Genomic DNA, 14182 nt, shown 5'->3' with positions numbered 1-14182 from the left:
TGTGAGAATGGATTACAGTTTGTATGAGAGTGCTTGTGTGTGTCCACCTCGGGCCCCACCGGCTCTGTTCATCAGCAAAGAAATCATTTACAGCCCTACAGGGCTGCTGGGGGAAGGGGTTAAAGTTCAAACCTGATGCCCCTGTCTGGTCAATCAAAACCCACTCAATGCCAAAGTCCAGCCTCTCTTTTTATAGCCCCATTCATTCTATCAATCTGTAATGGGGGCCAGGCCGGGAGGGAGGGAAAAAGTCCTGCTCCTTTTGGGTGGAGCCTTCGTTTTTCAATTATCTCCAGGGGCATGGGGCCACAGTTTCAATTTCACTCTGGAGGAGAGGTTCCGTGTGTAACCTTATCGCCGCCTGATAAACATGACTTTTTCCTTTGAACCCCTGGCCCCTCTAATATTGCTATAATCTGTGTTTGGTTCCTCGGCTGTCAATAGGGACACCACTGAGTGGGGCAGTCAGACCTCTGAGCAGGGACCAGTCACCTGGCTTGGCGGAGATAGGCTTCTAAAAAGAAGTGTGATTGCATGAGAAGGAGGGGGGGAGGTGGGGGGGGGGGGGGGGGGGGGGTGAAGCAACAAGCTATAGCTAGGGTTGGGCTTGTGTGTTTCCTGTGCTCTCTCTCTCACTCTCTCTATTTTTGTTCCTCATCAAAGACAGGAGGCAGAGTATAGAGTAGATTGCTTGCTGGTCCTCTGCAGGCGAACGCTCCTCAGAGAGAACAATAGACGTCGATGCATTATCAATATTCCTCCCTTTTCAGTGTCAGACCCACTTAAGTGTGACAAATATGCAGTGGATGAATCAATAGGTTATTCCTAGGGGGTAGCTGCCCTGTGCTATCTGTGACACAATTGCTAGGGAAAGGGACTGTTACATTCATGTAGCTCCTTTGTGTCTAGGTAGAGTGAAACTATGCACTTCTTGGGTAGACTTATTCAATATCCATGTCGTAGTTCAATGCCACACTTTATATAGGTTCTGACATTTTAGGTCACGATGAGATTAAGTTCTGCAAACATTTCTTTAGGAGAGCACAAGGGGAACTATCAGGATATTAGAAATGAACTGTACATGAATGAAAAGGCTATTGATTCCTATTGCACATCAGGAGACAAGTTGTGGGACGTATTGTTTACTTCAGTGGTTATTATGGTTATTAGTCACTACCCCCTGGGCACAAACGTAATTCAACGTCTAGTTTGGATTTATATTTGGTTGAGTTGTCAACTAACATGAATTAAATGTGAAATCACCAAAGAAGTGCACCATGCCATTGGATTTAGGTCCAAAGTTGGGTGAAAAAAGGACCAAATTCTTACATTGATGACTTTTTGCAAATCCAATCAGTTTTCCACATTGATTCAACATCATCACATTGCATTTGTTGTTGTTGAAATGACATGGAAAAAATGGTGATTCAACCAGTTTTTGCCCAATGGGTAGAAAACACCAAGAAAGGGCCTCCTGGGTGGCGCAGTGGTCTAAGGCACTGTGCCTCTAGAGATTCTGGGTTCGAGTCCAGGCTTTTTTGCAGCCGGCCGTGACCGGGAGACCCAGGGGCGGTGCAGAATTGGGCAAGCGTCGTCCGGGTTAGGAGAGGGTTTGGCTGGCAGGGATGTCCTTGTCCCATTGCGCACTGGTGACTCCTGTGGTGGGCTGGGCGCAGTGCACACTGATGAGACAAGACAGTAACTACCAATAGGATACCACAACAAGATGGCTCTTAATTGATGATCACTTAATAGTTTGGTAAACCTATAGATTTTACATAACTACTATAGATTTTGAGAACTACAGTACAGTGCATAATGAAAATGTATTTCTGTGAAGTAGAAACATATCAAGTATAATATACTGAATGTACCACTATGATGATGACTATTATGATTTGACTACAAAGTAAGTAAACAAAGATCACATATTGACAAGACCAGAGATGTATAATATGTAACAAATCAAATCAAAGTTTATTGGGTGCACACACAGATTAAAATCTTCACATGATGCCCTGCAAACAAATACTAGTCGTTAGGATGTCCCTGGAACATTACAAAATAGCACAGTGTTTCCCACTTACTTGACACACTTTGACATACATTGTGTATGTTTATTTATACAAGCATTATTATTCAACATGTCCTCACTTGGGATTTTTACTCACATACTCTTGGTTCACAGCATTCCAGTCTTCCTGCTATGCCATCATGTCTGTGTCAATGACTGATTTCACCTGTATTCCTACACTTTAGACTTCAAAGTAATTCTCAGCTTTGTATAATACACTCAAGACAAACTATTATATTTATCATAGTGATTCAGGAGTAATACGCCCCTACAACATTAGACAACTATACAGAAAACCCTTGAATTGCTAAGATAAGTCAATGAAATCAATGAATAGAGAATAGTCAGATTAACTGATAACTAAAACCGCAGTGCAGATGGCACTTTTGCCAAGTGCAGAGATGTATTATAGATAATGAATGTGTAGGGGACTTCAGAAAATGCTATAGACTTTGTAGCGCAGCAGAAAGATCAGCGTACCCCAAATCCAAAGGGCGGCAGGGTAGCCTAGTGGTTAGAGCGTTGGACTAGTAACTGAAAGGTTGCAAGTTCAAATCACCGAGCTGACAAGGTACAACTCTGTCGTTCTGCTCCTGAACAGGCAGTTAACCCACTGTTCCTAGGCCGTCATTGAAAATAAGAATTTGTTCTTAACTGACTTGCCTAGTTAAATAAAAAAATCTGAGGTGGGGTCATATTGAATAGTCAGCGCTAAGTGATCATGTCAAATGTAATCATATTCTCATTGATTAAAGATGTATTTTTTGTACACATTTTAGCTGACCAGTGTACGGCTTAACTTAAAATCCACATACCATTGAATTACTTGCCTTAAAAGCAAACAAAAACGTGACATTTTCAGTTTCACATGTGAAATAAATGTTTTCACATATTGAGCTGAAATGTTCATGTGAAAACAAAAGAGACACGTGAGGTCAGTTGTTCACATGTGAAACTACATGTTGACATGTATTCAATATAGAGTTCACACCAACTTTTCGCATGTGAGGAGGATAACATGTTTTCACATCACGTGAAATGTAGATTCACATGTGAAATTTGCCATTTTACACGTGAAACCTAACTCTCACATGTCGAATTGCATTTTCACGTGTGAAAACGTATGTGCACTTTCACGTGAACAATTTTCACATGTGAAAATCTAACTCTCACATGTGGAATTTTCAGTTTCAAATGTGGGAAAATCGAACTCTTAAATCTTGTCACTCATAGTTTCATGGTATCACTCATAGATTCATGGTATCACTCACAGATTCATGGTATCACTCATAGATTCATGGTATCACTTGTTGACATTTTGCATCCCTATGTTGTCACATTTATTTATCATGTTTTCACATGTATAGTTTCATGTCATCACATGTTGCTTTTACATGTTATCACTTCACATAAGATCACATCTAAATCATGTGGTACTAGCCTAAACTGTAGGGTACTAGCGGGTAACTAGCCCCCTGGGGTAACTGCCCCCCCCCCCTGTAATTCACAATAACAACACAAGATGTCAAATTATGTCAAAGATGTCAAACAAATTATTTTCCAACACTCACTGGCTGCCACTGCCTCTGCTCAACATAACATTTCCACTGTGTCGTCACAACTGTTGGAGATAATTCAACAAAAGGATTTTGTGGTAAATTGATCATTGAAGTTAGATCTATATACAGTACCAGTCAAAAGTTTGCAAATACCTAATCATTCAAAGGTGTTTCTTTATTTTTACTATTTTCCACATTTTAGAATACGAGTGAAGATATCAAAACTATGAAATAACACATGTGGAATCATGTAGTAACCAAAAAAGTGTTAAACAAAGAAAAATATATTTTAGATTCCTCAAAGTAGCCACCCTTGATGCCTTGATGCCAGCTTTGCATACTGTGGGCATTCTCTCAACCATCTTCATGAGGAATGCTTTTCCAACTGTCTTGAAGAAGTTTCCACATAGGCTGAGCACTTGTTGGCTGCTTTTCCTTCACTCTGCGGTCCAACCTATCCCAAACTATCTCAGTTGGTTTGAGGTCCGGTGATTTTGGAGGACAGGTCATTTGAGACATACTCCGAGCATGCGCTGACCAACTGGCAAGTGTCTTCACTAACATTTTCAACCTCTCCCTGTCTGAGTCTGTAATACCAACATGTTTCAAGCAGACCACCATAGTCCCTGTTCCCAAGAACACTAAGGTAACCTGCCTAAATGACTACCGACCCATAGCACTCACATCTGTAGCCATGAAGTGCTTTGAAAGACTGGTCATGGCTCACATCAACACCATTATCCAAGAAACCCTAGACCAACTCTCATTTGCATACCGTCCTAACAGATCCACAGATAATGCCATCTCCATTGCACTCCACACTGCCCTGTCCCACCTGGACAAAGCAACACCTATTTGAGAATGCTATTCATTGACTACAGCTCAGCGTTAACACAATAGTGCCCTCAAAGTTCATCACTAAGCTAAGGACCCCGGGACTAAACACCCCCCTCTGCAACTGGATCCTGGAATTCCTGACAGGCCACCCCCAGGTGGTAGGGGTAGGTAACAACACATTCTCAACGCTGATCCTCAACACTGGGGCCCCTCAGGGGTACGTGCTCATTCCCCTCCTGTACTCCCTGTTCACTCATGACTGCACGGCCAGGCATGACTCCAAACCCATCATTAAGTTTGCTGATGACACAACAGTGGTAGGCCTGATCACCGACACCGACGAGACAGCCTATAGGAAGGAGGTCAGAGACCTGGCCGTGTGGTGCCAGGAAAACAACCTCTCCCTCAACGTGATCAAGACAAAGGAGATGACTGTGGACTACAGGAAAAGGAGGACCGAGCACGCGCCCATTCACATTAACGGGGCTGTAGTGGAGCAGGTTGAGAGCTTCAAGGTCCTTGGTGTCCACATCACCAACAAACTAACATGGTCCAAGCACACCAAGACAGTCGTGAAGAGGGCACGACAAAACCTATTCCCCCTCAGGAGACTGAAAATATTTGGCATGGGTCCTCAGATCCTCAAAAGGATCTACAGCTGCACCATTGAGAGCATCCTGACTGTTTGCATCACTGCCTGATATGGCAACTGCTCGGCCTCTGACCGCAAGGCACTACAGAGGGTAGTGCGTACGGCCCAGTACATCACCGTGGCCAGGCTTCCTGCTATCCAGGACCTCTATACAAGGCAGTATCAGAGGAAGGCCCTAAAAATTGTCAAAGGCTCCAGCCACCCTAGTCATAGACTGTTCTCTATGGTACCGGAGCGCCAAGTCTAGGTCCAAGAGGCTTCTAAACAGCTTCTACCCCTAAGCCATAAGACTCCTGAACATCGAATCAAATGGCTACCCAGACTATTTGCATCCCTCCCTCTTTTACACTGCTGTCCTTTAGTAGTGGTTTCTTTGTAGAAATTCAACAATGAAAGCCTGATTCACACAGTCTCCTCTGAACAGTTGAAGTTGAGATGGGTCTGTTGAACTCTGTGAAGCATTTATTTTGGCTGCAATTTCTGAGGCTGGTATCTCTAATGAACTTATCCTCAGCAGCAGAGGTAACTCTGGGTCTTCCTTTCCTGTGGCGGTTCTCATGAGAGCCAGTTTCATCATAGCGCTTGAAGGTTTTTGCGACTGCACTTGAAGAAACCTTCAAAGTTCTTGAGATTTTCCAGATTGACTGACCTTCATGTCTTAAAGTAATGATGGACTGTTGTTTCTCTTTGCTTATTTGAGCTGTTCTTGACATAATATGGACTTTGTATACCACCCCTACCTTGTCACAACACAACTGATTGGCTCAAACACATTAAGAAGGAACGAAAATCCACAAATGTACTTTTAACAAGCTACACCTGTTAATTGAAATGCATTCCAGGTGACTACCTCATGAAGCTGGTTGAGAGAATGCCAAGAGTGTGCAAAGCTTTCATGAAGGCATTAAGGGTGGTTACTTTGAAGAATCTCAAATATAAAATCTTTTTTGATTTGTTTTAAACTTTTTTGATTACTACATGTTACTACGTGTTATTCCATATTTTTGATGTCTTCACTATTATTCTACAATGTAGAAAATAGTCAAAATAAAGAAAAACTCTTGAGTGAGTAGGTGTGTCCAAACTTTTGACTGGTACTGTATATTTTTTAAATATAGGAGAAGGAAAGCCTTAAGATAAATACTCCACTTGTTTAAATAGAAAAATGTAGATATTTCTTGAGTAAAGCAGTAATATGTTGGATGAGTGGGTTGTGGGCAACTCGACCCACCCCCTCCCTCTACTAGGGGGTAACTACTCCCTGGGGGCTGGTTACCCCTTTATGGTTATGAATGTGTTTCTACCTGTCATTTAGACAATGACTAGCCCGGTAAGTGCTAGTTTATGCTAGCAACTTCACTATCAGTAAATGCTAACCAGGTATCTAGTTAGCATAAGCTGCTAGGAGTTACCCCGGTACTTTAAAAAAATGTCCCCTTTCTAAAAACTAAATTGAATGAAATAACAAAAAAAGTGTAAACTGTAGCCATTTATTTCCCTTTATAGTTTATTCGCCTAAGCATGATCTTCATCCACAAACCATTTTATTTCACAGACTTTGCTTTTTTGTGTCAGCAATTAGACATTGTTTTTTAGAGAATGAATCATTGTTCTTAGGGAGGGCTAGTTACCCCCTAGTACCCTATAGCATCGTGATGGAATTGAAATTCACATAGTGTACGTTATCCCTTCGAATACACCCTCCCATTCAAATAATTGTTAAATAATTAAACAATAAATGTACTTGAAAGTCATGAGCATGCCCAAAGCTATAACTGCTGCTTTCATCTTGAGCAGTCTTGCCATGTCATGCCACGGTACATTAAACCGAAAAATAGCTTATTAAATCAAGTGTGTGGAATACAGTTCTACTAAATGAGCTACAATAAGTACAACCGTAACAAATATTGTTCCCCGCGCCACGGTTGCTGCGGGTGCCTACCCAGCATTGACGCGAAAGTCGGGGAGCCGAGCACAGTGTATTGACCAGCATGTTCAAGAAGCAGCCAGTGTTTCAGCGGGGGAAAAGGATAATGGGAGAAAGATGAGAAGGAAAACAATAGCAAAGCGCATTTTCGACCTAGAATATGAAGAAGAGGAGGAGGAAGACCCTAAATATGAAGACTTTGGCATCACGACATCGCACAGCCAGCCTCCATGTGTACGTAAACGTTTAACGGTTATTTGTAGTCTGGTCTTTATACAGTAGCTGCCCATTCCGTGAGGAGCGAGTATTTGTCGCTCACGATTTATGTCGCTAATTACCCTACCCGGACTGTCTATTACAGCACAGACTGCAGAAGAGAAGAAAGCACACACACCCGGTGAAAGAGAACGTAGAAGAGAACCCACCATGCAACACCGCTCTCCAGAAGTTGAAAACGAGGGTTTGGCTCGACTATTATCATATAATATTTTGGGGACAAAGTTTGCTCTATTATCTGTCGGGGTTGGCGCGCGTCTGCTCATTATGATGGCATCATATGCGCATCTTGACCGACCGACATAAATCCTATTTGTACGTTAGTAATATAGCACCTCACTTCCTCGCTTAAGGGGTTACAACTTGGAAGCCACAAGGCTGTAGTAGTAGTGACACAGAGAGCATTCACCTCTCAGCGGTGTTTTGTCATAATGGCGCTAATATGAGAGAGAGGCATGGTGGGGGCAGCCATTGATCTCAATGATGGAGCGAGGAGGAGAGGGGGAGAGGAGAGCACAAACCTTTGGCAAGGGGAGGTGGTGAAAAGAACGCCAAGCCAAGCCAGCAACAAGTAACATGTTGCTGCTACTCCTAAATAAAAGAAGGATTCTGAATCATAGCTTTACAATGAAACTCTATTTATTTTTTGGCAAGACATAAGAATTTATGAAGAATAATATTTTTTATCATCATCACAGGGATTTTCTGATGTTTCAATCTAGCTATGATTTTGACCATAGCGGACCATAGCTGACAATACATCATATAACAAATCAAATTAAAAAACACTGACTGACCCACAGTTACATATAAGTGAGACATCTTGTATGATTCATTTCTTATCTCCAAGCAGGTACTAGTGTCAGACAACCCCAGTGTCGAACACATTGAGGATGGCGACTTCATGGCAGAGGTACACTGGATGACGGCAGTGTGCGAGTGTGTGAGTGATTGCTTGTGGTTTAGACTTTCTATGTATGACTTTTTGACTTCTTAACTTCTCTCAAGGGTCCCGGAGGCCTACAGTCACGCTCGAAGGCTGACCTGGTTGCCATGGTGCTGAGCATGCAGCGAGAGATGGACAACCTGAGGGAGCAAATCAGATGCCTCACAGGTGAGGGCCAGCAGGAGAAGTAGGAGGAAGTTGCCCCTAGATACTGATCTGAGTTCATTTTTATATTTTACCTGCTAATGATTAAGGTCAGGAGTCAGGGAGGAAATGCTGTTCCTAGATCTGTGCCTAAGAACAACCCAGGATGCTTTAATCTCTTGGATTTTTGTGGGATTCATACTAATGACTGCCATACTATACTATGGTATGCTAGCGTGTGGGAAGTTGGCACGTAACCTGGAGACCCTGATCGAGAGGACGGAGGTGTGGTCGAGCAGCACGGACCGGAGAACTACATCTCCCAGCATGCCTGAGATCCTGGTGAGGAGTGGTGCCATGACAACGTCGGCCCTGCTGGCCTCTCCAGGGGTGCTGAACGGGTGCTGGGCGGCCAAACTAGAGCCCCCCCACCCCCACCAGAATGGATACCCTCCGGGGTCTCATGAAGGGGGTTCCCAGATCAACGGACCACCCCTCTATCAGGAGGTGATGAACCCTTTGAATGTATTTGACGTCAAAAATCTATAGCATAAGTTTTCAGGAGAGGTTAAAAACTGTACTAGAAGTCCTTTTTGATGTCATGCAATATGCAAAATTATATCTATTCTTTGAAGTTGACTGAATAGGCCTTTGGTCTTTGTCTTATAGCAGAATGCTAATATACAGCCGGCTCCATAATGTTTGGCATCCTTGATAAAGATGAGCCAAATAGACTGTATAAAATAAATAATACAAATACTGAGCTATATTGTATGCAAAAAAATTGGGACATGTCCAGAGACTGAGATGGCCATTGCGAAATGTTGATCTTGTAGTCAATGAACCATTTCTTTGTGAATTTTGATTAGTGTTTGGGGTTATTGTCTTGCTGGAAGTTCCACTTAAGGCCAAGTGTCAGCCTCCTGGCAGAGGCAACCACGTTTTTTTTTTGGCTAAAATGTCGTGGTACTGGGTAAAGTTCATGATGCCGTTGACCATAACAAGGGCCCCAGGAACAATGGAAGCAAAAATAATTTTGACCCCTAAGTCTTTCTCTGGGTAATTATTAGTATAAAATAATATAATCTGCAGAAATGTTTAGCTTAAAATATAGCTGAGTATTTGTCTGTTATTTACACAGTCTTTTTTTTCTCATCATTATCAAGGGTGCAACATTTACGGACTCCACTGTATCTCGAAAATGGGATGGGCCACTACAATTTTAAAGGTGCAACCTAATGTCTTTTACCATTCAGTTCATCACTGCGGAGCTGCTTGACCGCTGTAACACGGGGACCACTGCCCAGAAGCTGACCAATGACCTGCTCCGGGGCCTCTATGAGAGGGACTGCCTGGCCTCTCACTCCATCTCCGGCATCGTCAACAACAAGAGGGGCCAACCCAAGCCTGCCCTGCCTGCAGATGAGATCCAGGCAATACTGAGTAAGGTCTCGTCTGTACTGCAGCCTGAGACAGCTAAACACATCCACTCATAACAGCTAAACACATCCCCTCATAACAGCTAAACACATCCACTCATAACAGCTAAACACATCCACTCATAACAGCAAAACACATCCACTCATAACAGCAAAACACATCCCCCTCATAACAGCAAAACACATCCCCCTCATAACAGCAAAACACATCCCCCTCATAACAGCAAAACACATCCCCCTCATAACAGCAAAACACATCCCCCTCATAACAGCAAAACACATCCCCCTCATAACAGCAAAACACATCCCCTCATAACAGCTAAACACATCCCCTCATAACAGCTAAACACATCCCCTCATAACAGCTAAACACATCCACTCATAACAGCAAAACACATCCCCCTCATAACAGCTAAACACATCCCCTCATAACAGCTAAACACATCCCCTCATAACAGCTAAACACATCCCCTCATAACAGCTAAACACATCCCCTCATAACAGCTAAACACATCCCCTCATAACAGCTAAACACATCCCCTCATAACAGCTGAACACACCCCCTCATAACAGCTGAATACACCCCCTCATAACAGCTAAACACATCCCCTCATAACAGCTAGTCACATCCCCTCATAACAGCTAGTCACATCCCCTCATAACAGCTAGTCACATCCCCTCATACCAGCTAGTCACATCCCCTCATAACAGCTAAACACCTCCCCTCATAACAGCTAGTCACACCCCCTCATAACAGCTAGTCACATCCCCTCATAACAGCTAAACACCTCCCCTCATAACAGCTAGTCACATCCCCTCATAACAGCTAAACACCTCCCCTCATAACAGCTAGTCACATCCCCTCATAACAGCTAAACACCTCCCCTCATAACAGCTAGTCACACCCCCCCATAACAGCTAAACACCTCCCCTCATAACAGCTAGTCACATCCCCTCATAACAGCTAAACACCTCCCCTCATAACAGCTAGTCACATCCCCTCATAACAGCTAAACACCTCCCCTCATAACAGCTAGTCACACCCCCTCATAACAGCTAAACACCTCCCATCATAACAGCTAGTCACATCCCCTCATAACAGCTAAACACCTCCCATCATAACAGCTAGTCACACCCCCTTACGGCAGTTGAACATGTCACACTTCCCGCACTTACCTCATGCTACAATGGAAATACTTTTCACATGAACTTCATACCTTCCTATCAAAGTTAGTTGAATGCAGGGACTGTAAGTCGATCTGGACAAGGTTGTCTGCTTAATGACTACGGTTACAGTGTTGTTATTTCCGTTTGACTTCTAATCTGCCATTGTCTGGGACCCGAACTGCCATTTATAGAACATGGTATTCTAGGTACAGGCTTAGAGATGTATCGAGATCTCACCTTTGTGTCTGTGCTATTTTGGCATCTGACAACATGCGCAGCGCCATTGAGGCTATCACCATTTGAAAGATTTTTGATGAGTTTGGTGTTTGAAGAAAAGCGTAAAGCTAATATTGGTGATTTACCCACACCTGCAGTGCTGGAGTCTTGAACCTAATCTTGTCATTCATTTATTGTGCCCACTAGATGGCGGTGATATAGCTTAAAGCCATTTACAAGCTAGACAAAACAATTTACAGAAGACACCAATGCGCCAAACAATGCTCATCACGAGCATCGATGGAGCTGAAGTGGAGCGGGTCGAGAGTTTAAAGTTCCTTGGTGTCCACATCACCAATGAACTATCATGGTCCAAACACACCAAAACAGTTGTGAAGAGGGCACGACAACACCTTTTTACCCCCTCAGGAGATTTGGCATGGGTCTCCAGAGTCACAAAAAGTTCTACAGCTGCACCATCGAGAGCATCCTGAACGGTTGCATCACCGCCTGGCAACTGCTTGGTACCTGACCGTAAGGCGCTGCAGAGGATAGTGCATATGGCCCAGTACATCACTGGGGACAAGCTTCCTGCCATCTAGGACCTATATACTATGCGGTGTCAGAGGAAGGCCCAAAGAATTGGCAAAGACTCCAGTCACCTAAGTCATAGACCTTTCTCTCTGCTACCGCATGGCGAGCTGTACAGGAGCGCCAAGTCTAGGACCAAAATGCTCCTTAACCGCTTCTATCTCACCTTTGTTTTTACACTGCTGCCACTCGTTGTTTATTATCTATGCATAGTCACTTTACAAATTCCCTTGACTAAACTATATCCCTGCACATCTACTCGGTACAGGTACCCCCTGTATATAGCCTCGTTATTGTTATGTAATTTTCTTGTGCATTTCACAGTAAGGTCTACACCTGTTGTATTCAGCGCATGTGACAAATACAATTTAATTTGATTTGACAATGCTCTGATCATTGGCGGATCACCCCCAACTCATAGGAATCCCCACGCAGTTGACTACTTTAAAATGGTGGAAACCCTTAATGGCAATGTTCTTGCAAAAACGGGTTATTTCCAAGTAATGATAACTTTACATCTCTATAGGTTTCTGATCTTTGACCTATCACCCACAGGAGCGGTGCAGCACTACTTCCCAGGGAAGACGGACTCGGAGATCAAGGGCTACATCCGCCAGAAGCTGCAGAACGAAGCCAAGCGGCTCCGCAAGAAGCCTCATCTGGCCGTGAAGGTGGAGCCAGAGGCCGGGTCAGAGGGGGCGGAGAGTACTTTCTACATCTAAGGGGAGTGAAGTGCTCCACCCCTGTCCAGGTTAAAGTGCAATTATGGGAGGGAGACTCACATAATAACTGCTGTGAGAGGGAACCAAAATGGAGCAGCCTTATCAACACCAGTCTAGTCTATCTGTTTGTCTGTCCATTCCCAGCCATGTCTCTGGTCCGGGAGAGAAATAGGCTAGTGAGGGAGGAGTCTATTTGTCTGACAACGTGATCATTCAAGGGGAAGGGTTAGGGACTCCGTGTCTGATCGAGACTAGTTACTGCTCAGGTGAAGTTAGATGATACTGTAGCTTATTCTTCCTCTGCCCTCTGGCATCGTTCTCCAGCCTCAGCTAGCCAGCCAGCAGTAGTAGGCCTAGTAGATGGCAAGTGATTTGTATCCAAGTTTCGTACTCTTGTTTCTCTGAAGGAGGTGGCAGCCAGTCGGTGCTCTGTAGGGAAGTCGACAACATAGCCGTCAGTGAAGCTGCGCTGCACTCTGTGTCACTTCAGTTTGATTTACAGTGTTGTCATTGACCTCGTGAAATGAACCTAGCCTTAGTATTGAATTAATTACAATGTTGCTGAATAAAAAATGATTTTGTTTTTCCCCAAAGCATCATTGTGCTTTTTTTTACACTTAAAAAAACCAACATTATTCTGTCAGAACTTGACGAAACTAGAACTGATACTTACACGTCATGTTATCATAGCAGTAATACCCTCAAGACATTTTAGAAATATCTTCGTTTTTATATCTATGGTATCTTATAAAACATAACATTGAAATGATTTTAAAATGAAGAGATCTAACCTACCCTTTTCTAATGATTACTCTTTACGTTGTATGGTGCATCAAAATGAACGCCTAATTATTACCTAACAACTATGCCAATGCAACTGGAGACCAATTACATGACCAGATATTGGCCATAAGATTCAGCTGTCTTTCAAAAGGACCTGTGTTCTTCCTGAAGCCCCAGGATGAACAAGAGTTTTCCCCAGGTCCTCAGAGGAACCCAGCCTGGTCCTCACTCACCAGCTGTGCTCCTCACAAAAGACCTACAACGGAGAGGCTCCCACCGGGAACAAAGGATGGCGTGGGAACCACATATGCTCCATAATCAATACAACCCTGTCCTATCTCTCTTATCCCACACCCACACACACTCAAGACAGACACATGTACGCCACAAATCTGCTCCATCATCATCTGTGCTGCATGAAGCTAATCCATTTTAGGTGTCAATATCACTGCAGATAAGTGTGTGACAATGGTTTGTGTAGGACCAGGGTTTTATTTAGACCTGGGTTGGACAAGGGAGTGTGTCTTTTTAGACAATCAGTTATCTCAGCCATCAAATTATATTATATTTGTCACATGCACCGGGTGTAGACTTTACCGGGAAATGCTTACTAGAATTTGTATTAGCAAAAAATTAATTGGTAATACAATAAAATAACGATAGCGGGGCTATATACAAGGAGCATGGTACTGACTCAATGTGCAGGGGGTAGGAGGTAGTTGAGGTAATTAAGGTAATATGACATGTAGGTAGGGGTAAAAGTGACTAGGCAATCAGGATAGATAAGCAGAGTAGCAGCAGCGTATATGAAAAGTACGAAAGTGTGTGGCGTCAATATGTGTACTTGTT

At 43.4% G+C, this 14182-nt stretch overlaps 1 protein-coding gene across 1 annotated transcript; it reads left to right on the top strand.

The window, feature by feature from the left end:
- Positions 1-6937: 6937 nt before the first annotated feature.
- LOC109892223 (uncharacterized) lies at positions 6938-13138 on the top strand. The gene is made up of 7 exons (XM_020484661.2): positions 6938-7283; positions 7411-7509; positions 8179-8238; positions 8334-8439; positions 8651-8922; positions 9672-9858; positions 12384-13138. Exons 1-7 carry the CDS (start codon positions 7167-7169, stop codon positions 12548-12550), a joined length of 1008 nt encoding a protein of 335 aa, XP_020340250.2. The 5' UTR covers positions 6938-7166; the 3' UTR covers positions 12551-13138.
- Positions 13139-14182: the final 1044 nt, after the last annotated feature.

This window comes from Oncorhynchus kisutch, linkage group LG6 (assembly GCF_002021735.2).
Source record: "Oncorhynchus kisutch isolate 150728-3 linkage group LG6, Okis_V2, whole genome shotgun sequence".
NCBI lineage: Eukaryota > Metazoa > Chordata > Actinopteri > Salmoniformes > Salmonidae > Oncorhynchus > Oncorhynchus kisutch.
Note: the sequence above shows the minus strand (reverse complement) of the source record. Positions and strands in the feature narration are given on the sequence as shown.